Source organism: Brachyhypopomus gauderio, chromosome 14 (assembly GCF_052324685.1).
Source record: "Brachyhypopomus gauderio isolate BG-103 chromosome 14, BGAUD_0.2, whole genome shotgun sequence".
In the NCBI taxonomy this organism is placed as follows: Eukaryota; Metazoa; Chordata; class Actinopteri; order Gymnotiformes; family Hypopomidae; genus Brachyhypopomus; species Brachyhypopomus gauderio.
Window position 1 is genome coordinate 23,399,150 of NC_135224.1, and position 27,983 is coordinate 23,427,132.

General features: G+C 42.0%; 2 protein-coding genes and 1 long non-coding RNA gene across 4 annotated transcripts; all 3 read left to right on the forward strand.

Moving 5' to 3' along the window:
* The first annotated feature begins 2,335 nt into the window (after nt 1–2,335).
* LOC143474608 (centrosomal protein of 164 kDa-like) lies at nt 2,336–6,951 on the forward strand. The gene is made up of 8 exons (XM_076972107.1): nt 2,336–2,980; nt 3,455–3,589; nt 3,881–3,973; nt 4,189–4,269; nt 4,808–4,919; nt 5,865–6,114; nt 6,438–6,548; nt 6,793–6,951. Exons 1-8 carry the CDS (start codon nt 2,893–2,895, stop codon nt 6,949–6,951), a joined length of 1,029 nt encoding a protein of 342 aa, XP_076828222.1. The 5' UTR covers nt 2,336–2,892.
* A 105-nt stretch (nt 6,952–7,056) lies between these two features.
* LOC143475262 (uncharacterized) lies at nt 7,057–7,794 on the forward strand. The gene is made up of 3 exons (XR_013120967.1): nt 7,057–7,136; nt 7,402–7,503; nt 7,761–7,794. It is a non-coding gene; the product is annotated as an uncharacterized LOC143475262 (long non-coding RNA).
* On the forward strand, nt 7,792–27,769 carry LOC143475261 (uncharacterized). Of its 2 annotated transcripts, none has more exons than XM_076973048.1 (17): nt 7,792–7,825; nt 8,247–8,595; nt 8,684–8,827; nt 8,958–9,041; nt 10,136–10,216; nt 10,560–10,777; nt 11,114–11,278; nt 11,395–11,557; nt 22,412–22,519; nt 22,662–22,764; nt 23,727–24,014; nt 24,342–24,414; nt 24,616–24,748; nt 25,262–25,497; nt 25,977–26,135; nt 26,401–26,527; nt 26,898–27,769. In XM_076973048.1, the coding sequence occupies exons 1-17, from the start codon at nt 7,803–7,805 to the stop codon at nt 27,021–27,023; spliced, it is 2,580 nt and encodes an 859-aa protein (XP_076829163.1). In that variant the 5' UTR covers nt 7,792–7,802; the 3' UTR covers nt 27,024–27,769. The 2 variants fall into 2 exon arrangements, with proteins under 2 accessions (XP_076829163.1, XP_076829164.1); XM_076973049.1 differs by having other exon boundaries at nt 10,136–10,210.
* Nucleotides 27,770–27,983: the final 214 nt, after the last annotated feature.

The following is a 27,983-nucleotide window of genomic DNA, read 5'->3' on the forward strand; positions in this document are numbered from 1 at the left end:
TACTGGACGACGACGACTGCGACCTGGAGCTTTTCCTGTGCTATTTCAATGGAATAACTATACTATTCCAACTCCACGACCTGGAGTATGGGAAAGAACAGAGCGTCCACCCAACACTGATCTAACAGAGATGCAGACTGACCATGATGATGATGATGACCCCTTACCGTGTCATGAACATGACTACTGCGTCAGTAATGAGCCTGCTGCGCTTGATCTCTCCCTCAATGAAAATGAAGAGCTACGCGAGGAGATACCAAGGCTCCGAAAACAAATCGAAGACTTAACTGTCAGCAGCAAGTTCTGTTTGGAGCGGTTTTCTGCCTCTGATGATGACATACGATTCTTTACCAGGTAAATAAAAAATATGGCAGGACACAGTACACGGATGGGCCTTCTCTGGTGTCTGAAATACATTGTGAATGAATTAGCCATTATATAACTTTATATATAACTTTTATATTCCACAGATTTGCAAGCCATGCCCACCTGATGGGCTTTTGGAAGCAAATAGAGCCAGCCACCCACATCATACGGGTTACAAGAGCACAGACTGTTGAGAAGACTGATCAGGTCCCTCACTCTGCCAGTGCAACGGTAAATGTTTTCGTCTTGTCCATACAAAGCATGTTATGTCATCATTTTCAAATTAATCTTTACATCAAAAGAAGTTTTGATAGTCATAATGTAATATGACAATAGGATAATGTATTTTTTCCCCAGGTTCTTCAACCAATTGATGAGTTTTTTCTCTTCATGAACTACCTGTCATTGGGACTGATGCAAAAGGATTTGGCCCACAGATTTAGAATACATCGGTCAACTGTTAGTCGTATTATTAACACCTGGGCCAACTTCCTTTATACTGTATTGGGAGCTGTTTCTATTTGGTTAGATGTGGACACTGTGAAAACTCACCTGCCAGATGTGTTTCAGGACTACGCTGACACTCAAATAATTTTAGATTGCACAGAACTGAGATGTCAAACTCCAAATTCCCTTCTCCTCCAGAGTGAAGTGTTTTCCACTTATAAATCACACTGTACATTCAAAGGGTTGATTGGGATAGCCCCTCATGGCGCAGTGACCTTTGTGTCTTCTCTTTATCAAGGTGCTATCAGTGATAAAGAGATCTTAAAGCAGTCTGGCATTGTGGCCCTCCTTGACCCATCTATGGCCATCATGGTGGACAAGGGTTTCCTTGTTGAAGACTGCGTTATAGTATAAACTATAAAATATATTTTAGATTTAAACTTCATTTTCACTCCAGATGAAATGCTTACACATAGGAGTGAAACAGGCCTACTTATATTTATATTATTTTGTTGTTTCCACCACCAACAACAGAACAGTGCAGGTTTTACTTCAACTGCTTCTTGAAGAGTGTTATCAGAATATGTTAATAGGTGTAAGTGTTGAAGCCATATGTTAATAAAGAAGATAAAAGATTTGAAAGACAGATTGACAGATTTTAGAAAATGCAGTTTGAAGAATAGCTGAGGTGGACTATATTCTGCTTTTGAGTCATAGAAGTAGATAACAATAGCTCGAACTGTAAAATAAACTCCCATTTGTTTACTATAGGCAAAACAGACTGCTAATGATTCCCACTCAGCTACCATTGTAAGCTTTGAAAACCAATGCCTATGGCTATCACAGCTTACGTGAAGTAAGAGCAAGGATAAAAGATTGAACTTGTGTTGAACTAACTTTTGAACTTGTTCAACAGAACTTTGAACGTGACACTGAACAGAACTCGTGTCATTTTAACCAGTCCTACTCTCAGCTGGTGTGGCGTATCTGTTTTCTTCATAGATCTGTAGCAGTGAGCCCTCACTGTTATCTCGTTAGCCTTACTTTTGCCTGATACTTCCATCAGAAATACAAACATGTTTTTAAAAGGCATTTCTAGTACTAGGACAGGTCGGTTCGTTACTAAAAACAACATCACTTCATTAGACTTCCACCTCAGGCTAGCTAGCTAACTAGCGTCAGCCACTTACCTTCAAAATTGCAGAGGTAGGATGAAACGTAGAACTTGAAACCCTTTTCAAGTTTACTCTGTGTCGTTGTACTTGATGCTCTGACAATACGACGCACATCGTTGACGGTAAACTTCGGTAACTCCAACAGGCACCTTGTGAATTTCATAGACTCGGCCATAAACATCTGCACTTCCGCATACCAACCGGAAATATGGTTACATCCTTACACCAAACGAGGAAGTGGTGCGTGCACCAAGTTTCAAATGACAGTAAAATTGACCAATCATATCTTCCCTCTTAGTGGGCGGGCTTAACTGTATGATAATTTCCGCCCGCTGTGGCGACGCTAGCTGACGTGCGCGTTGTTTACAAAGAGGATCACGGAGCTGTGGACCATATTGTTGGAACCTTATTTTGCTTAAAAAGTTATCTAGTACAGATATTATTGTTTATTGCGTTTCTAAAGCTGTACTGTCGTCTCAGTTTTTTATTTTTTATTTATTGCAGTTAATTAGGAAAGGGGGGCCCACTTTTAATGGTCACGGTTCGCTACTGATATATATACGGTCTCTGGTATGAACCCTTTGGGTACAAGCCAGGCTGCATCAGGTTATAGTAGCAGCCTGGCTGATTTGGTGTTTTGGTTAAAAAAATAGGAAATTGTGATATGACGTGCTACTCAACTTTGGAATGTTTGGATTAGAATGTTTGGTTGGGAAGGTGGAATGTTTGGATTTCAATTTCGATGCTGAAAAGCTGAGAAGTAGTCGCATGACATTTTGCTGTGATTTACAATACTTACAAACATTACAAATCTTACAAATAATATTTAATTTACAATCCCAGATCTTTCTATTTGTTGTATATCTTTCTATCTTTCTATTCTTTCTAATTTTTTATCTTGAGAATGAGTTTTTTCCACAGGAGAACCGACCAGCCAAGGCCTGGACAGGAACAGAAGAACTTCATAGACACACCAGGTTTTACCACTCATGGTGAGAAAAATACATTTTCATATACTATACATAATTTTATACTTCTATGTAAGACAGTATATTTAGTTCTTATGAGTATGGATTTCCATAGGCTTAATCATAATAATACAAAATTAAATATACACATTTATGTAGTAGGTTTCTAAGGTTCAGAAAAATAACATGTATATTTATTCTACTGTCAACTGTCAAGATCTTTATTTTACATTTACACATGGTACAGGATAATATAATTAATAGACCATGGGTTATTTCTTTGATTTCTTTGACCATGGAAAAAGCAAATAAAAATAAACATTTTTAAAAAGAAACAGATTTCTAACATGACATCACAAATTCTTAAGCATTCTAATGACATCACATGGCACCATAGCCCTTCTTATAATCACTTGTTCATTGGGAAACACTTACAAGGCATTTGAGCCTCACTGGGAGGTGTGCTGGGTTTCACTTTACCTGCTGTGGGATTTTCAGGTGTGCCCTACAACCCCCAAGCGACAGTGATCCACACGGATCCCTGTGGACCAGCACCCTTCCCTCACAGAAGGACGGCGGGACCCTCAGATGTCGGCCATGTTAACACCCCTGTAGAAGGACCACTCCACACTGGTACTGTGTAACACTGAAGATTACATGCGTATTCAACAAACCAAATAATCATGCATGATAAAGTAGAAAAAAACATTTATTACATTTGTTTGTAAGGACTGGCAGAGGTGCAGAACCATCAGCTTTCTGCACATGACCTGACCAGTAAAACATCAGTTTTATCAGAAAATATGACATGACATATTCTTCAACATTGTAATGAATTCAAATGGCACTGTAGCCCTTCTTATAGACCTGATGATCTTAACAGTACACATTCCTCTGTGCCCTGGGTTGGTGTTTTGCATTTAGGCCCTGACATGGAGAGGCAGAGACACCTTGCTCAGCCCCATGTTCAAGGCGAGGTCCTGAGACAGATGGATCCAGTCAACCTCCAGCCTGATGGTGGGTATTTGGGTATTTTGGGTATAACGTTGCTTTGTGTGGAATGCTACGGTTGCTATGGACGCTATTATTGCTATGGAATTCTATTATTGGCTAGTTAGTTAGGTTAGCCTAGCGAACGGTACCACGGAGAGTTTAGAGACAATATGGCGAGGTGATCTGTCTACTCCACTGTTATTCATAATCTTTTTCTTAATGTTCAATCAACATGACAGCAGATGCCCTTCAGAGACCAGTTGGAGACCAGTTGATCCTGGAAGAGGATTATGATGAGAATTATATCCCATCTGAACAAGGTACATTAGCTGTCGCATACTACCTGTTACAGTTTAGGACCCCGGATAAAACTTTAACAGAGCCGGAGTGGCTAATCGGGAGATTCGGGAGGATTCTCGATGGGCCGGCTCATGTCAATCTCTAGTTTGGGCCGATTGGGATGGAAAAATAATTTTGGGCATGAAACTCCCGGGCTGAAAAAGTGGCCCTGAACTCCGGCCCTGAACTTTAATATATGTTACTGAAATGGTATCATTTAATATCCACCATTGATAAAGTCTACAAGCTACAACAGTTCCATCATTTAAAAACTAAATTATAACATTGACATAATAACTTAATAATATATAATAATATTATAATATATAATAATAATATTAACAACACAGTTCCAGTTGGGACTCTTGTATGTTCGTCCAAGCTATAGCTACACTTTATAACATAGAATCAATCTCCATGCATTATGGACTTAAATATTTGAATTTGTGGGATTTTGTCTTGATTTGAAAATATCATACTTATTGTGGGTATATTCTTCTTATCTGTATTGCTCCTCAGAGGTCCATGATTTTGCCAGAGAAATTGGCATTGACCCTGAGAGGGAGCCAGAGCTCCTATGGCTGGCCAGAGAGGTGGCTGTTGCCCCACTACCTCCTGAATGGAAACCCTGGTAGGACAAGCTCATTCTCATACAGTCACCCATAATGAAACAGTTTTCTTATCCTTACACACAGAGCAGTGAGCGTTGGTGTGAGCGTTGGTTCCTTTTAGAAAAATCCAAGCATACTCTAATGTGCCCTTAATTGAGGAATGGCTTCCATTCCAAGAACTCTACGTCTCATTCATGCTGGCTCGTTCATTCAGGTTCTCGATTACCTGACGTACCAAGGCCCTTTGTCCCCTGTAACTCAGTTATAATTTTAAATACCATTTATATAAGTAGGATGCATCAGGACTTTATTGTGAGTGTCATAATGTCACACGGACTCTCTGGAAGCTTGCAAGAAGTGGGCATTAAATCACTTATGACCTAGGTGATTAGATGAGCAAATTAGACAGCCCAACTTTTTTTTAAAGACCATGGAACTGCAAGTCTGGAGAAGACTGAATAATTTGACTGGGAAATAAGATTGGGCAAGAGAAAATATAACAGGCAGAAGATGATTTTTTTGAAGTTGGGGAGTTTGATGTGACATGAAAGATCAGACACATTTTAACATATGAAATCATTTTTGGATTCTGTATTCAAATGGTTTGGGGGAAAGTATGACCTTATTGTCAGGTGTGACAGTGGTGTCAGTACCTTCATAGATAAAACACACAAAGACAAGATCCAGGAGATATTTAATGTTAGTTGTCCCCGAAACTAACAATTGCAAAGTATATAATTAATATTTCATCACTCTATGCAGCAGATTTGCTTGTAGACTTGGCCTTCTGGCACTATTAATCTGAGCAATGAGACCCAGAGCACCACTCAGTGTTTCAGATGTTGTCCTGTTGACACCTTTGTGGACAGTCCTGTGCTGGAGAACCTAGGCTTGTCTACATGTCATGTGTTTTTATGTGTGTGTTTATCTATGTGATGAGCTTGTCTCCCTTTCCTACTCTCCAGTCAGGATGTGACTGGAGAAGTTTATTACTTCAACTTCTCCACGGGCCAGTCCACCTGGGACCACCCCTGTGATGAGCACTACCGCCAACTAGTGGCCCAGGAGCGGGAGCGTGCTCAGACATGCCACGGCCGGACTGCCTCTGCCATCTCAGGCTCCGCCTCCACAGGAACCAGAAAGAACAAGGAGAAGAAGAAGAAGAAGAAGAAGGAGAAAAAAAAGAAGGAACCAGAGGGACTGAAGGCCCCAAGAGTGAGTTTGGATCTGTGTACCCTAAAATGTATTTTGTTACACAGCAGTTATATTTGTCACACTTTCTCTTCCATTCTACACATTCTTGACTGCTGTGTTTCTAAGAACACTGAAATGAATTGAACAATTATTTGCTCATCGAAGTATATCAAAAGATTTAGGATAGCAGTCGCCTAAAGTTGAGCAGAAAGGAGAAAGAAAGCTAAATTGTGTGTGCCATTCTGCTAAAGCGCTCTCTCTCTCTCTCTCTCTCTCTCTCTCTCTCTCTCTCTCTCACACACACACACACTCACACACTCACTCACTCTATCACTGTCTCTCAGCTGCTGGCTCCTCTGGCTCCACTGAGAGGGATGTGTGACCTTTCAGTTCCAGGACTGCGAGGTTCCCTGGGCAACTCCACAGACCTTCATCCTTTAAAGTCCTCATTAGGGGTAAATGTACGGTCTATATCCTCTAGTAGGGGTGAACATGTACAGTCTATATCCTCTAGTAGGGGAATGAAACCTCATTGTATACTTTTATAAGGTGGTGTAAGAACAAACCCTACATACGTCACTGGAGGTAAAAGAACACGTCACTCCTCTGCAAAGTTTAGCTTTTACCAAATTGACTTTGAAGTGATGGAGGTCTGAGTTCATGGCAGAGGTGTAGAGCGTATGATGGTGTGTATCTTAGGATGTATCCGGAGCAAATTTGCATTCGCTAAGAGGACGACAGCTGGAGAGTCTGGCTCCGCCCATATTTAATTCAGATCTGGAGGTGGATGAAGAGGAGGAGGATGAAGAGCAGAAGGCGGCGTCTGTCCATGAGGTGAAAACACCTGCTAGAATATAATGCTCTGATTTTTAGCTCACTGTCACCTTTGTAGTCTTTACAGTGCCGTAAAGTATGAGGAATGATTTTCTGTATCCGTGTTGCGGTGTGTGTTTGTGTGTACGTAGAGTCTGCTAGGGTCATCAGACCTGTTGCAGAACATACACTTGGACCTGGACATCCTGAAAGGGGGACTGCAGTATGAGGTGGCCACGATGTTCTTCACTCTCCCTCACTCACACATTATGTTTCCAGCTTTTCACACACATTTATACAGCGCCACTAACATCACTGTGTGTGCTCACGTGATCTTGGTGTTACTGTAGCACTTTGCTCTACCTTTCACAAACACACACACACACACACACACACACACACACACACACACACAATGATCTTGTGAATGTCTGTACATGCATGTTCATGCATATGTGTTTGCATGTGTTGGTGTGTTTGTCTGTGTATGAGCAGGACAGTGAAGTCAGTGGCAGTGCTCCTGTGGAGGAGAGATCCGAACCAGAACGCCAAGATCTCGCTCCGTTAAGAGACCACAGCCCTGACCCACCCTTGCAGGTACTCATTAACACTCACACTGCCTCTCTTCCTATATGTCTCTCCCTCTCTCCCTCCCTCCCTCCCTCTCTCTGTCTGTCTGTCTGTCTTTCTCTACAAACACTATAGCAGTGGTATAAGTGAGGGGACCTCAAAGTTTATTTGAGGTTAGGGTTTTATTTGAGGTCATGCACCAGAGTGTTTCTTTCTTTCAGTGTTTCTTTTTGTCTTCTTCCTTTCCGTCCATCCATCCATCCATTTATCCATTCGTCTGTTAGTCTCAGGATGAGATAGATGGAGAGAGAGAGGAAGATGAGAAGATGAGACCACAAGTGGCAGAGAGGTTGGTCTCACTAATGCTGTTGATACCAGAATGTGGTCAACACACACACACACATGCATAGACACACACAGCTTTTGATAATTCAACTTCAATTCAGTTCAAAATTTGGACATCGTCCATGAACATTTTCATATTTAATCTTAAATCTACTTCTGTTGTGCAGTCAGATTGTGTGACTTCCAAGTCAGAATGCACAAATGCTCACAAGTTCAGCAAATTGACTCGGAGAATTTGACTTTGTTTCAATAAATTGTTTTAAGTGAGGAAATCACAATTGCATGTTTCTACTTTCAAGATACTGTATAATATCACTGAGGTGTGAACGTTTTCCATAAATTTCACCTGAAAGCCAAACATGTCTATAACTTTGTGAGTAGTGTGTGTGTCATGATTGGTAACATTACACTGTTGGGTGTTACAGGATGATGTTGGAGCCTTCCTCGCCTCCATCCTCTTCCTCACTCTCCAAACCCTCTGGTGGACTGCAAGAGCCACTGAAGAACAATAGCGCCCTCTGCTGGCTGAGGCCGGAGACGGTTCGCGGGACAGCAAGCAGGAGCAGCGTGGCAGAGGAGACTGAGCTGGACGTGGAGGAAGAAAAGACAAAGAGAGAGGAGGAGTGTGTGTGTGTGTGTGAGTGTGGTCAGCTGTCTGGTCTGTTGCAGGAGGTGAGGGAGGAGGTGCAGAGGGAGCACAGCAGGAAGCTGGAGCAGCTGTCGCAGGAGCACCAGGAGCAGCTCCTCACCCTCAGACACGAGCACCTGGAGGAGGTGCAGTAGGGAGAATTTATTTACTCACAGCTCAGTGATCACCTGAGAGGCCGAGCCAATGTGTGTTCATCACACGGTGTGTGTGCAGGAGAGCGTGGAGAGGGAGCGCTTGTTGAGGGCTCATCTGGAGGAGAGGGAGAGGATGCAGGATTCACACACATCCCAGCTGGAGCAGCTCAGACTACAGCTCGACTCTCAGCTCCAACACACCCACAAAACACACATGCAGAAAGTAAGATCCCACACCCACACGATACGCACGCGCAAAAACGCCTCTTCTGCCGGACCCAGTCGGGTGTTTATGTGTATAAAGACGGTGAGAGTTGTTTGTATTTGTTTGTTTTTCTTGTGTGTGTGTTTAGGAGTTAGAAGTGCAGAAGATGATGGAGCAACTGGACATGAAATCCAAAGAGCTCAAAAGTCAGGAACTGCTACTCCAAACTCAGGTACTTTACCTGCGTTATTTGAGTGTGTGTGTGTGTGTGTGTGTGTGTGTGTGTGTGTGTGTGTGTATGTGGGTGTGCTACTCCAAACTCAGGTACTTTATGTAGTGTTAGTTACTTCTAACTAAATGATAGACACGGAGAGTCATATTTGGATGCATGCATGAAGCTCCACTTTATTCAAGTCCCCTGTAAACTATATCCCCCACCTAACCACAAGGGGAGTATAATACCATGTAACCTATAAATGCATCATTGCTACACTTTACCTGCTTTATTTGAGTGTGAGTGTGTGTGTGTGGGCGTGTGTGTGCTACTCCATGCTCAGGTACTTTACCTGCTTTATTTGAGTGGGTGGGTGGGTGGGTGGGTGTGTGTGTGTGTGTGTGTGTGTGTGTGTGTGTGTGTGTGTGTGTGTATGTGGGTGTGCTACTCCAAACTCAGGTACTTTACCTGCGTTATTTGAGTGTGTGGGTGGGTGTGTGTGTGTGTGTGTGTGTGTATGTATGTGTATGTGGGTGTGCTACTCCAAACTCAGGTACTTTACCTGCGTTATTTGAGTGTGTGGGTGGGTGTGTGTGTGTGTGTGTATGTGGGTGTGCTACTCCAAACTCAGGTACTTTACCTGCTTTATTTGAGTGTGTGTGTGTGTGTGTGTGTGTGTGTGTGTGTGGGTGTGCTACTCCAAACTCAGGTACTTTACCTGCTTTATTTGAGTGTGTGTGTGTGTGGGCGTGTGTGTGCTACTCCATGCTCAGGTATTTTACCTGCTTTATTTGAGTGTGTAGGTGTGTGTGTGCTACTCCAAACTCAGGTACTTTAGCTACTTTGAGTGTGTATGTGCAACTGGTACACTGAGCTCCATTGTATTAGGTGCCCTTATAACTGTACTTATAAGTTACTAATCATTCGTCAGTCAGTTCTTTGTGCTGAGAAGTTAACTGAGTCAATGACCTGTTTTGAAGGAAAAAAATGAATAGGTCAAGTTTGGAGTGTGTGTATGTGTGCGTGTGCGTGCATGCATGTGTGTGTATCTTCAGTCCAGTCACTCAGCTGCCTGATAAAATGATCTGTGTGTTCGTACTGTTGGTCTGTAGGCTGCAGATTTGAAGAAGAGGAGACAACAGCTGAGTGAGGAAGAAGATGATGTTGAGAAGGGGATAGAAGTGCGTGTGAGTGTGAGTGTGTGTGTGTGTGTGTGTGTGTGTGTGTGTGTGTGTGTGTGTGTGTGCGTGTGTATCTGAGAGTGTGTGGCCAGGTGTTTGTGTGTGTGTATCTGAGAGTGTATGACCAGGTGTGTGTGTGTGTGTTTGTCATTGTGAACTGTTATGCTAGGTTGTGTGTCCCCCAGGTGTGTGTGTGTGTGTGTGTGTGTGTGTGTGTGTGTGTGTGTGTCATTGTGAACTATTATGCTAGGTTGTGTGTGTCCCCCAGGTGTGTGTGTGTGTGTGTGTGTGTCATTGTGAACTGTTATACTAGGTTGTGTGTGTGTGTGTGTGTGTGTGTGTGTGTGTGTCCCAGGCTCTCTCACGTGTCCTGAGAGAACGGGACAGTCTGCGTGCGGAGCTGGACAGACTAAGAGATGAGAGGAAGAGAGAAAGGGAGGAGCTGGAAAAAGAGAGAGAGGGAAGGAGGAGGGAGAGGGAGGAGAGCAGAAGGATGATGGAGGAGAGAGAGAAGCTACTGAGCAATACAGTGCTTCTACAGGATAGATGTGATGAACTCCACAGAAGGCTCAGGTAACACACACACACACACAAACACCCATATACACACACACACACACACCCACACCCCCATATACACACAAACATGCTATAATACACATCCTGAAGACTTGGGTAATGTATACGTATACCAACTTCTGTCGATGCGCTGGAGGTTTAGATAATATACACACGCATACGCATGTGTGGGCACACACACACACACACACACACACACACACACACACACACACACACACAGACACACTAGCTTTGACCGAGTCAGTACTGGTCTCTGGTGACACAAATACACAGTACACAGAGTGTGTACATGTACAGATCTGTGTTGGTGTGGTTTGTGTCTGTCAGCGAGGTGGAGCAGAGAGAGCATGGAGACGATAACCTGGAGAGGAAGAAACAGGAGGAGGGCAAGGAGAAGAGCAGAGAGAAGGAGGGCTCCCTCGGAGTGGAGGAAATGGAACCTCCTCTCTCCCCTGTGCCCACCTCCCACAACAACCACAGCAGCATAGACGAGTATGTGGGGGTGTGTGTGTGTGGGTGGGGAGGGAGGCTGTCCGATTGTATGTATTTATCATATGTTTATATACTCGTTTGTAATCTCCTCTCTCTCTCTCTCTCTTTCTCTCTAGCTTGCGGGAGTATATCTCGTGTGAAGGTGTTTCTCTGCAGAGAGCAAGACAGTTCTTAGAGAAAGAGACCAGCTGTCTGAGAGCGAGACAAGCGGCACTAAGGACGGCCCACCCCAGCCCGCAGAGGTCCGCTGCAGGAGGTTCTGCTCAGCCTCTCTGCCAGGTCCGTCAAGTCTAGTCAGTTTTATTTATAAAGCGCTTTTTACAAAACATGGTGTCACAAAGCAGCTTCACGAGCGCATGGGTCCAGATCCCTAATGAGCAAGACGGGGGCGAGTGTGGCAGAGACAAACTCCCTAGGTGGATTAGGAAGAAACCTTGGGAGGACCAAGACCCAAAAGGGAAGCCATGCTCCATTGGCCCAGCAACTTTAAGTTCATATTTATAGTCCTGTGTCTATCTGAGCAGTCACAGTCTCTCCAATATGGATGCTGGGCCTCAGGTAGGATGCTGGCCGTATTGGCACATCCACTGGCAACCCAGAGCATCTTCTAGCTGCTTTATGGAATTGTCTTTGTAGAAACATGTAGTCAAGATACAGAATGCAGGTTAAATATGTAAAATCAAATTAAACTTCCATATATATAGTAGACGTGCCAGTGATTTAGCATGTGGCTCCAGCAGGCTTATCCCTAGCAGCATAACTAAAGGGAGGGGCCTGGAGGTGACCACAGGCATGAGGGTACTGAGACATTACTCTGCCTTCGGCTGTAATCTTGTAGTTTTCGGAGCTGAGCGCATTTCTGCGCTTTGAGAGAGCAGCAGGTGAGATGGATTATGGTATGCAGTGAGTTAACTCAGATATTGTGGAGGACTATTTAATGCTTTATAGGCCAACAGAAGAATTTAAAAATCAGTTTGATATTTAACCAGGAGCCAGTGCAACGCTGAGAGAGTAGGACTAATGTGATGGACTTCTCAAGGCCTAGTTAGGACTCTGGCTCTTGGATTCAAATGCAGCAAGTTGGACTTTCTTCAGGGACTGTTTAGAGCATCCAGTTAAAAGAGAGTTACAGTAGTCCAATCTTGATGAGATTGTGGACCAGTTTCTCTGCATCTGATACCGAACGTACATGTCTCAGCTTGGCAATATTACATGAAGTTGCAAAGGCAGCATTAGTGACATTGCATATGTGTGTGAAAAATGAAAGATCCAAATCACTAGAGACACCTAAACTTTTAGCAGGAGATTCAGGTGTTACTGAAAAGCCATCTAGTGTAATAAGAAGATTCGACCAATTGCTTCTTGCAGTCTTGGATCCAAGAAGTAACACCTCAGTTTTATCAGAATTTAGAAGAAGAAAATTAGATACCATCCAGTTCTTTATTTCTTGGATGCAGTTGTCAGTTTTGGTAGTAGTATTGACATCATCCAAATTAGAAGATATATATAACTGAGTATCATCTGCATAGCAATGGAAGCTAATACCATGCCTACAAATGCTTGCTAGCCTATATAATGAGAATAACATTTAAGAAGAAATCTACAAGATGCCTCTGCACTTTGGTTCAGAGCACATGTGCTGCCAGAACTGCTACAATCTTTTACAAAGAATGACCATTTTAGAAACAAATTTTAGGACCGTGTTATCAGAGTTTAAGGAATGGCATCTCAGCGCTGTTCGAGGACAATCTGTGTGTGGGAATGTTGCTGGCGGACAGCGGGCAGACAGGCGAGCGGTGGAGATGCACAGAGCTGGACCGGCTGAACAGGTGGACAGAGTCCAAAACGTGAGTACAGCGGAAAGATATGGGCAAAACGAGCAATGGGTTCGCATTGGAGCTAAACCCAAACGACATGCTCCGGCTAACATAGTACATCCAGCTAATGCTAATGCTAAAGTTGTTGCTGAGAGATCACAGCACAGACACAGAGGAAATCAGTCTCAGTCGCTGCACTTGCAAAACAGATTTGAGCCACTGCAAGACCTCAATGACTTTCCCAATAACAGTCTACTTAACCCAGAAAGAACCAGAAGATTCAGCCATTCAGAACATCCTAGAAGAGCCACCAGGCTCCAGGCCGTAGCCATAGCAGACACCCTTGTTTTTGGGGATGACTCTATTCATGGCATGAAAAACAATAGGAAACTATTAGCTCGATGTGAGCCGAACATCACAGTTTCTGAACTGAATGTGAAACTTCCAACAGTATTGGCTGAATACAGAACAATGAAACGGATCATTATTCATGTTGGAAAGAATGACATAAGAAAAGAGGAGTCTGAGGTGTTGAAAAGGGACTTTAATGATCTTTTTTCCACACTGCTGAAACTTAACATCCAGGTATTCATCAGTGGCCCTGTGCCTGCAGGGGGCTGCAATATGTTCTCAAGGCTACTGGCATTAAATGTTTGGCTACAGAAAACCTGCAGGTCAAATGGACTGAACTTCATCGACAACTTCAATCTGTTTTTTGGGAAGAGAGAGTTCTTCAATCGAGATGGACTACAAATTAACAAGAGGGGTGTCAATCTCTTGTCAGAAAACTTTCTTTTCTCTTTGTGTAACTTCTCTGTTTCAACTGGTGAAGAAACGACAGCGTTAACACCCAAGGACACCATCGCCGCTACAGAGACACAACATCCTCCCCCCATAGAGGGTGCGGAGTTATCAGATGGGAGGAGATGCATCCAATTGCACAGCCGGAGAGCCAACTGCAGTTCTAGACCTGCAGTTTTAGACCTGCAGTTCTAGACGTGCTGTAGTTTTAGACATGCGCCACCTAGCGGCTCGGAATGTAGCTAACGACAGCCAACTGCAGTTCTAGACCAGCAGTTCCAATGCATGCGGTAGGCTCAGGGGCTTGTATATTGTAATAATCCATTGTATAAAGAGTTTATTTGTTAAATATGCCCATTGATTCTCAATTGTTTTAGCCAAATCTCTAACATTTGACAAGTTTTAAACGATAATGTACACCACATTTTGTATTTAAATAGAAGTAGTACGCCTCATTTTCCCTGTTCTTTTAGAGAGTTTTGATAAATTTTGTCATTTACACACACAGCTTGTCTCCTGAAGATATTTTATTTTTAATTAAACTACTGGATTACTGGCATAGGCTATTTTGTATTAAAAATCAGCAAAAATTGCATAATGTCAGGATGCTTTCAGTGAGTAAGCATACGTTTCCAGAATGTTAGGAGTGATTTATTTTACTCGTATACCTTCATTGGCATGCAACTAGCAAATATTATGTGATACTTGGGGTTTTTCGCTCACACGCCACACATCCGATTTCTCACGCCGAAAAAAAAAATCTAGTTTATTTACCTCTGATCCATATCTATGATTCAATGAGTTACCAGTTCGCTCTGGCGCAAACACTGATCGATCGCAATATAATACTTAATTTGTGTCCATTTTACGTTCGCCACCCCCCCGGCAACAATTTACGTTCGCAGGACTAGCATTTCTCTCATAAAGGTAGCCAGAACTAACGAACTAAGACACACTAACGCTAGCCAGATTCATTCTTCATGACAAACATTACGATAACACAAAAATGACCTTCAGACCGATTATATTTACATTTATGGCATTTAGCAGACTAAATATATGTATATCATATATTAATATGCTCAATTGTATCAATATTCAGAACATAGTCTGGGTTCTTAGGGGTTAATAATGATGGGGAAATGCTACTTTAGCTTGCTTACTACTTTTAATATTAATAGTAGTGTAGTAAGTGCAAATTTCCTTCCTTTAAGTTGTTTCAAATTTAATCAAAGTAGCTACTAAGTAGCCATAAAGGTAGCCAGAACTAACGAACCAAGACACACTAACGCTTGCCAGATTCATCCTTCATGACATAAACATTACGATAACCCAAAAATGACCTTCAGACATTATCATATATTATTATTGCTTATAAATATCATTCTTCCATCTGCTCCCGCGACATACTAAAACACTATCTGGATATTACGTTACATACATCTAAAACTAAGGCACGTCTAGAACTGCAGGTCTAAAACTGCAGGTCTAAAACTGCGGTTGGCTCTCCGAGTGTGCAATTGGATGATGTAGGATGGGAGCCATGTGCTGTATCAGCTGCCAGAAACACCACAACCGAATAAACAATCCACACCATCCTCCACCACCTCCACCTCATCATCATCATCACCTCACCTGAACTTTCCAGAAACTTTAGAGAAGCTTGTATCTGTAGGGACAAGACTGACGCTTTCACTGTCAGCGAGTCCTCAGGTACAGCGGAAAATCACCTCAACTCCTTCCCCACAGTCACCACAACCACTTTCCCCAATCAAGGAGTTAGTGAAAGGAGCCAAATCTAAGCTCAGCCAAATGGATGAACTATTGAACAAATCTCCCCCACAACCTCAAATTAAAAAACAAGCTCATAATCCACCAAATAGACAGCTCCGCTCGCGAGCTCATCACCAGCAGGAGCTCCACCCACCCTCCACCACCGTAAAGGAAAATTGATATCTTTTGGGTCCGTGCTGCTACAGTGTTGATATCAGCGGTACATATTTTCAAAACAAGCATGGACCCTGTGTCCCAATTATCTCTCCCATTCCAGTTCTTATCAGAAGCAGAAAGAACAAGGAGTTTAGGTCAGATACTGTGAATACATCCAACCTACAGTATGTTAGAAATATCCCACAGGCTTTGAAACAAAATGCACAGGTTATTAAGTTAGCTCTACTAAATATCAGATCTATTACAAATAAGTCTTATCTAATTAATGATTTAACTACATCTTATGGGCTTGATTTCATGCTTTTAACAGAGACATGGTTAAATTCATATAGTGCTGATATTGTGCTAACTGAGTCGGCTCCACCAAACTTTAACTTTTTAAATGTTTCTCGCAATGGCAAGAAAGGGGGAGGTGTAGCAATGCTGTTTAATGATACTTTCCAATGCAAGCAGTTGTCACTTGGTGATTTCACATCTTTTGAATATTTGAGTGCAATTTTAAAAGGGGTACAAAGAATATTACTAGTCACTGTCTACAGGCCTCCTAGGTACAATGCTAATTTTATTGATGATTTCACAGATATGTTATCTTTTATTTCTACTGGATTTGATCATTTTGTCATTGCTGGTGATTTTAACATTCATATTGACAATCCCAATGATAGTTATGCCAAAGAATTCTATGATGTACTTGAATCTTTTGAACTTTCTCAGCATGTGACTGGAAGCACGCACTGCCATGGTCACACTTTGGATGTGGTTATCTCAAAGGGTCTTAACATTTCAGCCTGTATTAAGGATGTTGCATTGTCTGATCACTACTGTGTATTTTTTGAAATGTGGATTTCAATCCATAGCAATGCCAGGCAGGTTAGGTTAAAGAAAAGACAGATAAATGACAGGACTGCTGCACTTTTTGTTACCAAAATGTGCTCTGCACCTTGCCAACTATCAGGCTCTGTTGATACTCTGCTGGATAGTTTCAACTCAAAAACTGCCAGTATCTTGGATCAGATTGCACCAGTTAGAGTTAAAACCATGCAATGTAAGCAGAAAGCTCCATGGAGAAATGATCCTTCAGTTCAGCACCAAAAAAGAGAATGCAGAAAGGCTGAGCGCAGATGGCGTAAAACCAACCTTCACGTACATAAAGAGATTTTCAAAGATAGGCTGCGTGATTACAATATAATAATGTGTAAAGCTAGACAATCCTTCTTCTCTAGCATTATTAACAATAATGTTAACAATAGCAAAGTGCTTTTCACTATGGTTGACAGACTAACAAACCCACCTACATATATGGACCCTGAGCTAGTTTCAGTTGAGAGATGTAATGAGTTTGCAAAATTTTTTAATACTAAAATCCACAATATCAGACAAGCCATCTGTACGCCTACGTCCACCAACGAGCCGATTTTCTCTCCAAAACCACGCAAAATGTTCAACATGTCCCAGTTCAGTACTATTAACACTAGAAGTCCCAGAGAAGGGTCTTTCAACACTTCTACTATCGGAACCCAGAGAAGGGTCGAAAGAACTGAAGGATTTTAGCTAACACCCTATTATCAGCTGTAAGCAGGCACTTTTGTTCTGTAAATAAGGCCATTACTGGCGCACCACAGGAGGGGGCATGCTTCAGCTCACAACTAATTGTTGTTTTTCATTGAGTTTGGCCATTTAGTTTCTAGTTAGTTCTATTCAGTTTATTGTATTTTATAATATAAAGGTTATATATATTGTATTTAGTTTAGTTTTATCTGAGCAACAAAGCACAAACAATAAATTATTTTTTTATATTTTAAATAGAAAATTAGAAATTTTATAGCCAGGTACATGTGAGTAATGACCAGAAGCATTTGTGTCTAAGTCAGGAGGACTGAAATTTCAGCATGAGAAACATACAAAAGAACAACTGTTATGTTTCCATGCTTTTTTATGTTCCATGCTTTTTATTATTGCCATAAAATTATACAAAAAATACAAGGAATAAAACAATTCCACACATATTTACAATAGGCTGCAGTGCAGGGCTGTGTGTGTGTGTGTGTGTGTGTGTGTGAGTGGCATGTCCTTCTTGTGTGACTAGCACTTTAGCAGTCACTCAGCAGTCTGTCAGAACATGCCTGGCACTGCCAGGGTATCTCCCTGGTACATTTGCCACACGTGTATCTGTAGCAGTCCACACATCTCACATTTGCACAATTGTTCATGAGTGTTCTCATCAGAGCATTCACATACAACTATCTACCCAGTTTGCCAGTCCCTCATTTGGGGAGAAAGCTACAGTATTGTGGCTATTCCCACTTTAGTGACCCCATTTTGTTTCTCTTTCACTCAGACAATAAAATATTCCAATACAGTGAGGACATGCACCTAAGACGAAAATTTCAGACCCCTCCATGATTAAAAATTGTCTAAATTGTCTAAAGTTGGGAATAGCCACAATAGTGTAGGTTTCTCCCCAAATGAGGGAGTGGCAGACTGAGTGGATAATTGTATGTGAGTGCTCTGTTGAGAACATTTCAACTTTATTGTATATATTTCTAAACTTACATCATGTCCTCTGTAGCTTCTGCTCTCAGCCAGGCCCTCTGACTGCCTCTCTCACCTTATGCATGTCCCCTGCACAACAATGCAGCTGGGGGATGGGCAGACACACTCAGGACCAGCTTACAGACTTTTGCATGACCTTTTTTGAGGTGGATCAACACAATTAATTTGGTAATTTTTTTCAAAATTGTTATTTTGAACCCACTTATCTTTTTTAGAAGAAAAACATTACTAACATTACTACATTTCTACCTGAGCCTGCCAAAAGCCAGTGCTGAGGTATTTTGGATCATGAGGCCATGAGGCCATCTTTTGTCATGCAGCCACTTCTAGGTAGACGGGGGATGGGTGATAGTGTGAGCTATGTTGATCCATTGACTCAGACGGAGAAGAAAAGACCCTTTCAGAGAAATCTGAACTTTAGCTATTTTGACCAATAATCATGTCACCTTTTGCAGTGAGAAAAAAATCCAAAATTAGTACAAAGGAGGCAGACTTGAGATGTTTTGGAATTATAGTTCAAATAATGTCTGTGTCAGTTTTATAATAAAGAGAAAGATGACTGTAGCCACCTACATGTGGATGAAAATTCATGTCACCACACATTTCACTTACTCTATTGACTGAGAAGCAAGGATAGCAAAGGTACACAGCAGGCTTTGGACATGATCCTGGAGGGGCCGTGGGCGGGTGGGGTTCCCTGGTCTTTCTCTGCCTGCCTCTGGCCTCTGGGGCCTTGCTAATAAGTACATTCTGTACATTTATCCTATGTTGCACTTACATAAACACACACACTCACACACACATACATCAGTCATTTGTGCTGTATGTCTTACTTTCTGCTCTTCATTTAGTAGCAGCAGTTGGTGAATCATTTGAGCTGTTTTTTCTGCTCTTCTGTCTTTTCCCTTTTTAGTTTCTCTCCCCCTCTTTTCTCTCCTGTCCTGTATGGTTCACCTAACCCCAATTGTTTTTATCACTATTGTACTGTATTATACAGAATTGTTTTCTTTTGATCCTTACATGAAAACAAAGTTGTCCTCCAAAGGTGAAAGGGTGGAGGTGGGCCAAAAAAAAAAGTTTGAAAAGCCCATATGAAGCAATTTTCAAGCCTAGGGTCACAAACATCACACACAACACATTGTTAGTTTTCAGAGAGTAGTGAAAATCTGTAGTAGTGATATCTCTTTTGGTAAGATTTCCTAAATTTCCTATTTTTGTTTGCTGGTTATGGCTGTATTTGGAAGAGACACACATGCGAAATCTTGATCTTGAAGTTAAAATTGCTCAATAATATTATTCTATTTCAAGTAGCTGAGGGTTTTTTGTATACATTTATGTAAAAACATTTTTACCTATTAGCAGTTTTTCAAAAGACAAAACTACTTAAAATAAGGTTAAAAATATCAGAGCCATTTTGACTAATCAATATGCCACTTATATGCCATTATAATTCAAATATTATGTTTGTGTCAATTTCACATTATTTCAACCTTTCACAAATCAAATCTCAAACATATGGTTCTGTAGATGAGGAGACTTCTTGCAAGAGATCTTGCACAGTCTCATATGGCAGCCAAGGAGGTGCAAGCTTTCAGCAGCAACCACCCATACCTGACACACGCCTCATTTACATAACACTGGAGGCAAGTTCAGCTCTTCTCCCCCCTGCTGATTCCTCAGGCAATGGGCACTTTTGCAAATGAATGGATGTTAATTGGAGCCACCAGAGGTGTCAGTTTGGACTAAGGTTCTTTGGACCCTCTTTTGGGACTTCAGGGGGGTGGTTGAAATTTCAGGGACTTCTAGTGTTAATGAAGAAGGTTTAATTGATACAGTGAGTCATCTCAAATCATCCACTTGCAGCCTTGATACATTACCAACCAAGTTTTTAAAGAATGTCTTTCCTGCAATATCTGTGAACATTCTTCAAATAGTAAATTCCTCACTCATGTCAGGTGTATTTCCGAGTGCATTAAAAACTGCAGTTGTGAAGCCTCTCTTGAAAAAGAAAACCCTAGATACAAGCTTGTTGAATAATTATAGACCAATTTCTAATCTACCATTCATTGGAAAAATAATAGAAAAAATTGTCTTCAAGCAAATTATGCACTTTCTGTCCACAAATAGCTGTCTAGACCAATTTCAGTCTGGCTTCAGACCTAATCATAGTACTGAGACTGCACTAATTAGGGTTATCAATGACATTCGGCTAAATACAGACTCAGGAAACATGTCTGTTCTTCTACTGCTCGATCTCAGCGCTGCCTTTGACACCATTGACCACAAAATTCTCATAAATAGACTTGAAAACTGGGTTGGACTCTCAGGAACTGTCCTAAAATGGTTCAGTTCATACCTTAAAGGAAGGAACTTCTTTGTGGAAATGGAGGGTAATGTTTCTGAGACTGTGCCAGTGACCTGTGGTGTACCCCAGGGTTCAATTCTTGGGCCACTCTTATTTAATTTATATATGATTCCTCTGGGTGAAATCATGCATTCTTATGGGATATCTTACCACAGCTATGCAGATGACACTCAGATCTACATGGCTCTCTGCCCAAACGACTACGGTCCCCTAGACTCACTGTGTAAATGCCTTGAGCACATAAACAAGTGGATGAAACACAACTTTCTGCAGTTAAATAAAGATAAAACGGAGATTATTTTATTTGGGAACAGCAATGAAAGACACAGACTAGCTGCCTATCTAGATTCGAGAGGCCTAAAATCTAAAGAACTAGTACGTAACCTTGGTGTACTAATGGACTCTGATCTCACCTTTAGCAGTCATGTCAAAGCTGTCACCAAATCAGCTTTCTATCACCTCAAAAACATCAACAAAATCAGAGATTGTATGGCTAAAGCAGACCTGGAGAAACTTATCCACGCCTTTGTTTCTAGTAGGATTGATTACTGTAATGGGCTCCTAACTGGACTCCCAAAAAAGACAATTAAACAGCTTCAGCTGATTCAAAATGCAGCTGCCAGAGTTCTCACTAGGAGTAAAAGAAGGGAGCACATCACTCCCATCCTTAAATCCTTACACTGGATACCCGTATGTTACAGGATAGACTTTAAGGTACTATTACTGGTCTATAAATGTCTTAATGGTGTAGGACCAGTATATTTATTGGATGTGCTCCAACAATATGAGCCGAGCAGAACTCTCAGATCATTAGGAACTGGTCAGTTAGTGCAGCCTAAGGTAAAAACTAAACATGGAGAGGCGGCGTTTAGCTACTACGCCGCTCAGAAATGGAACCGGTTGTCAGAGAGCATTAGAAGAGCCCCAACACTAGATACCTTTAAATCCAGACTGAAAACCTTCATGTTTGAGCAGGCCTTCAGCTCAGTTTAATTACCTTTACTCTGTAACAGCACTTTTATCTTCATTAATTTAACTTCCTTTAAATCTACTGTTTTAATCATGCTTCCTATTTTAGATTTTATTGTGTTTGTTTCTTCAGTCTACGAAGAAAGTCTAACATTTTATTTTTACTGTTCTTATCTTTGCTCCCCCCCTTTAGATCTTATTTACTTGTTATTATTTTATTTACTGTACTTCTTACATTCTATGTTATTTTATTATATATTTTTCTTTATATATGTGATTAATTTCTTAAATCTATTGTTCTACATTTTCTGTGTTTTCTTTTCATTTGTAAAGCACTTTGAATGACCATTGTGTATGAAAGGTGCTATATAAATAAACTTGCCTTGCCTTGCCTTGCCTTGCCTAACATGGGACCCAATACAGATCCTTATGAGTATTCATTATTTTCAAGTACAAATTGGTAACGATCGTTCAGGTAGGATTTGAACCAGGAGAGTGATTGACCTTTATCTGAGAATATTAAGAGATTTTAAGACTACTTTAGACGGTTTCAGTGCCGTGGTGGGTCTAAGCACGTTAGGTCTTGCAGGGCCTACAGCCATGTAGCCAGGTCAGATAGGAGACAGTAGGAAGCATGAGTGTAGTTCCTCTTAGATGTTCTGCTCCCCTGTGCTGTAGGAGGTGAGTGAGCAGGAGAAGCTGAGGGAGACAGTCCAGAAGGACCACACGCTCCTGAGAAAGAAAGAGGAGAGACTCAGCCAGCTGGAGACGTCACTGACAGAGGAGGTAATACACACACACACACACACACACACACACACACACACACACACACACACACACACACACACACACGTATGCCTGCACCCACACACTTACGTACAAACCCACATTAATACCTACCTGGGCTTTACAATGTTTTTCTCAGCTGTCATGTGATGAAGGCGAGCGGCTGGTGGGAGATCGGAGAGTCTCATTTGATGTCAGAGACTCAGAGACGAGCAGAGACGAGTATGGCCAAGAGGAGACGAGTGAGAGACAAACTCTGAATGCACAACACGCACACACGGGTAGACATTTTGAGAAGGCACTAATTTTGGTTTTCACAAAGTTTACTACCATAGTTTTTTTATGGTGGCAATTTGTATTGATTCTAGATTGTGAAGAGTGATTAGATGAATTGCAATTAATTGCAAAGTCATTCCCTGTGATGAAAATGACCTTTTACAATACAAAATTACAATACAAAATTATTGCATTACGGCTCCTCCATTTCAGTTAATGGAGATCATTTCAGTGATGATCTCGTTAGCTCAGGAGATAAAAAGTTGATGAGGATAAGACAGCTGACATCAATCCGTCATGCTGATTAGAAGAGAAGACTGGTTGCTTTAAAAGGGTAGTGGTGCGTTTACGTTTTCTCCTGTTAACCATGGTCACCTCCAAGGAAACACGTTCAGTCATCATTGCATCAAAAGGGTTTCACAGGCAAGGACAGTGTGGCTTGTACGATGCACCCCAATCAACCATTTATCCAGTCACTAAGGACTTTGGGGAGAGTGCTTCAAGTTGCATGAAGGAGGCTTCAGGGAGCGTCTCCTACAGGAGCGTCTCCTACAGAGGAGGCAGCTATGAGCCTCCTCACACCATCAAAGTGTGGGGTCACTCCCAATGTTGCCTAAGCAAAGCACAGCCATAAATAAGGGAAGGTATCAAAACATCCTTCCAGAACAACTTCTCCCAACGATTCAGGAGCAGTTTAGCAACAAACAATTATGGACTGTTAATAATTGTACTTCATTATATCACATAAACATTTGACAAAAGGTTCTTAAAAAAATAAACTGAGGAAGCAAACTGTGAAAACTAAAAATTTGCCCACAACTGTAAGCAGCTCTAGAGTCCACTCTGGTCTTGATGGTTCATAGTTGTCTGATGTTTTTATCTCTCTAGCAGTAATACACCCAAACCCTGGTCTTCCTCTCTGTTTCAGCACATGCAGTGCCAGTGAAAGTGCAGCAGTTAGCAGAGTCCCTGCAGCAGATCTCTGGCCAGCTGAACACAGTGCTGGGTGCACTGGGATCTCTCACTGGGAGGACCGTCCAGCCCCTCCCTCAGCCACCTCCGTCCTCCTCCTTCCCTCCTGCCCCGTCCTGGGCATGGACACCAAGCCCCGCCTCCTCTTCATTGGCCAATCAGAACAGTTTCTTACACTGTTCTGTCCCAAAAACACACGGGTCTGACCTTCATTTGAACTCCCACTGGAGCAAACTCTTCCCTGGTACGTAGAGACAGACACACCCCAAACATTAGCAGTGATGAGCAGTGGTCACCTCTGTGGGCTGCAGTAACTTTCACTAATGCTTCATTTCTTCATCACTCGTAAAACCTTTAAAATACAAATAGAAAACTTCTGCCTCTCCCTCAAGCACAAACCAGTCACTGCTGGATTTATAGCCTTTTTTGCATAGTTGATGACCTCCATTGATTTTCTGTGCTTGGATAATACCGATCTTTTCCAGTGCAAGTGTGATGCAGTGTAGAGACCTGCTTCAGATTAGCTTCAATCTAAACCGCACTACCTGTATTAAGACTGCTCTGATTTTAGGAGTTTCCATGGATACCAGTGCCCGCTATCCCATGAGGGCTACCAGAGCATATAGTGGATACACTCCAGCAAGGTGACTACACACACTTGCACACCTGTGCAGGCTCGCTCACAATCTCTCACTCTCACTCACAGGGTCAGTGCTGCTGTTGATTTTTGAAGGAAAATTGATGAACTCATACAGTGCTTTTCCATTATGTGTGTGTGTGTGTGTGTGTGTGTGTGTGTGTGTGTGTGTGTGTGTGTGTGTGTGTGTGTGTGTGTGTGTGTGTAGTCTCTCCTCTGAGCTAGATAGCCAGAGGCTGCAGAGACTGATTGAAGACAACAAAAGGTGGCTGGAATCACAACGCAAAGACCCAAATGTGTATCCTTTCACAATCTCTCTCTCCCCCTCAGCTTATACACATGTACGTATCACACACAAACCAGTACGGGAACAGAATGCATCATATTTTCACACACACTCTCTTGCACCCTTGTACTCTCCTGAACCTCTGCCCAGGCCTCTCTTCACACGCTACCCAGCTGCCCCACCCACCAATGGGCTGGTCCAGCTCGGCCTGGACGAGAACAATCAGATCAAGGTCTACCATTACCGAAGAGGCACAACCCACTGATGTCCGTGTATGTCCAATGCAAACATCAGTGGATAGACAGAATACAAACATGCCATCAGCATGTACACATTACAGGTGATGTTGCTGACAAAGTCAAGTCAGATTTAGCGTAGTACTTTGAAATTCTTTTTTGATAAAAACATTTCTCATCTAATTGAAATTCAGATGGCATATCTAACTGTAATTAGTGATTAAGGTATTTCTGCCTACATAACACATTGCAGTGGTGGATTATACTTATTAAGATGGCGGTGGCAGTGTTGGATGTGGCTAAAACGAGCTGGAACGTCGTCTTTCCTGCAGGTGCTGAACCTGCGCTCTGGCGTGTCCCGCATGGCGGTGGTGTCCTTGAGGGAGTTGTACTCCAGCCTGCAGAAAGGGATGGACCAGGAAGTGGAGGCTACAGCTAAGGTCCTCCTCCACAAAGCAGCGGAGTCCAATGCCTTCATCAGGCAGGACATGGACACAGCTCTGGACAGCATGGTGCAGAACTGCACCCCCATTCGGAGCATGAACGCCCTTCTCGCTGGAGGACTCTGGTCAGTTAGCCTGCAGTGAGCTTTAAACTGTGGCTTTCAGATAGCAACAACAGTCACAAGAAGCTAACACAGCACTAATTTTGGCTGCTGTTTTTACCTCTCCAATGTTCTTTCAAAATATTGCCCTGGCCTATATCAATATTTTTAGTTATTTATCCTCTTATATGTTATTTTTATTGCGTTCCATCTCCGCTCTGCTGATCCAAACTGCCCTTCACAATGCTTAAAAAATAGGCTAGTTAGCTAGCTCACAGAGGACATACAAACATTTTCTGTTTAAAAATACACATGTACACTAACTGGTGCAAGCTAAGCAATCGAATAGAATATGATCATTTGATTGTGCACTTAGATCATACATAAGGGTTTTAAGTTTCTTTATAGAAGCTAAAAGTTGTACTGTATACATTGATTGGATGGATTAATAGTTATTACTATTATTATAATAGTTATTTTTTTCCTTCTGTTTTCCTCAAAAGTAATCTGAATGCTGCAGTAAGAAAGTGTACTGCTCGGCACTTGGCTACTTTGGTAGAGAAGATTGGTGCTGGCCGCTTATTGTCTGGGGCGAAAGACGTCACACCGCGAATTATTCCTGCAGTCTCCAAGTTGGCACAGGACTCTTCACAAGAAACCAAGTTAGTACTGGGATCAGAACGAGAATTCTACAAAGCTTATTCAGTTTCCCAGATAGTAATATTTTGCTGATTCTTTTAGTCTCCTAGTCTGATACCCTGAAGTCAGCAAATGCTGCTAAATTGTAGAGTAATAGAAACACTATCGTGTTTTCTAGACACAGACAGCCTTGTAAAATTGCGCCCTGGTAAGATAAATGGTTGGTGTGCTGTGAGTTACGGGTCCCTCACGGTTCTCTCCTGTTTTGGGGTCTGTTCCTCGTCTCAGGCGCTTGGGCCGGCGTATGCTGCTGTTCCTGTCCTCCCACCATGACTTTGATAAGATGGTGGAAAAGTACATCCCTGCCAAAGACCTGGCAACCATCAGGGACACTGTCCTCACTCTGAAATCCAAGGTAGCGATTCATGATTGGATACATGATGAGGATTTTTTATCCCATCCACTATGCCCCATGTTAACTCATTAAACAAATGTATGTGTAGACATAAAAAAACTATTCTTTCAGAAAGTCATTCCACTGATATGCTAAGAGATGCCAGAGATAAAAAAGATAAAAGATTTACCAGAAATACTATAATTCCTAAATTAATTAATAATATTTATAATATTGATAATAATCATTCCAGAGAGTTACCATAGTTACCAAATACTGTCACTTTAATTGAATGAAATCTTTCTAGGTTAAGAAAATGCTTCTGTAATAACCCAGTGCTGTCCAGGGTTGATTTATTTATCATTGTTCCTTTTAAATGTTCTTTTTATAGAGCTGGTTAGGGAACTCTACCCCTGCAAGCCACAACTGGTTGAGCAGAAGGTGCTCCCTCTGCTCTGGTAGCTCCTGGGGACCTCCAGCAACAGTGGTACGGTCCACGGGAGGGGTGGAAGCGTGAGGGGGCCACTGTCCACCTATGCCAAGCCCTTCATGCCCACATGGGCCCCGCGCTGCTGGACTGCGCTGGTTCCCAACCTTCCAATATCCACAAGAGCCTAAGAGAGTTTGTGAAGAACCTCCCGATCACCTGAGAGCTGCCAGCCAGACCTCCAGACAAAAATAAAGCCCAACATGGATTCTACTTGAAGATGGAGATGTTTGTGCATTTCTTACTGTGCCTGCACTCTAAATGAAAGAGAGAGGAAGAAAGTCAAACGTTTTTAACATTTTGAATTAGCAGAAAGCTAAATCCTTAAACTCAGAAGTCCTTTTAAATAAGGAGCACAGATTTTAGTGAATCACATCAGGTTTAACACACCTAGGAGCTCTGCTCTTTTTGCACTTTGAAATACTAACACTTATGATAACTGTTGTCATGGTGACTATAGATATATATTGTTCTATGATTGTTATTTTCTGTTGACATATCCTGAGGTAACTGTGCAGAATGTAATTTATCACATACACAAGAAACAAGGATCTGGGGGGTATTCCACGAAGCGAGCTAACTCAGTAAGCCGGGCTTTTTAAGACAAGCCTGGCTCATTTTGCTCAAATTCGGTTCCACGAAAGAGGCTAGACTTGAGCCTCGCTCAGTTACTACAGCAACATATACGTTTGAACTAACCTGCTCTGTACCAGGCTAGAGTTGAGGCTTAGCTTAGCGGGACCGCTTCTATTGGCTGAGCAGCGTGATGTCAGTCTCGCCATCCGGGAAACTGAATTGAGGAACAAGGTTCCACTGCAGTTCTATCCATTAAATTGCTGTGGATGTAGCATATAATATCATATCTTTATACATTTAATTGAGTACTGTAATTATTAGTTTGGAATGATTGCTGGTTATTATTATCAAAATTTAATAATTATATTTCCAAATGCAATATATATATTTCGATCTTAAGAGTACATATTCATT

Bases quoted from the DNA above. Each gene is read 5' to 3' on its own strand.
- LOC143475261 (XM_076973048.1), top strand. From the start codon at position 7,803: ATGAGACCACAAGTGGCAGAGAG. The intron at 8,596-8,683 runs GTGCAGTAGGGA...GTGTGTGTGCAG, and splicing joins GACACGAGCACCTGGAGGAG to GAGAGCGTGGAGAGGGAGCG. The intron at 25,498-25,976 runs GTCAGTTAGCCT...TTTCCTCAAAAG, and splicing joins CTTCTCGCTGGAGGACTCTG to TAATCTGAATGCTGCAGTAA.
- LOC143474608 (XM_076972107.1), top strand. From the start codon at position 2,893: ATGAGTTTTTTCCACAGGAGAACCGACCAGCCAAGGCCTGGACAGGAA. The intron at 3,974-4,188 runs GTGGGTATTTGG...TCAACATGACAG, and splicing joins AGTCAACCTCCAGCCTGATG to CAGATGCCCTTCAGAGACCA. The intron at 4,270-4,807 runs GTACATTAGCTG...ATTGCTCCTCAG, and splicing joins TTATATCCCATCTGAACAAG to AGGTCCATGATTTTGCCAGA.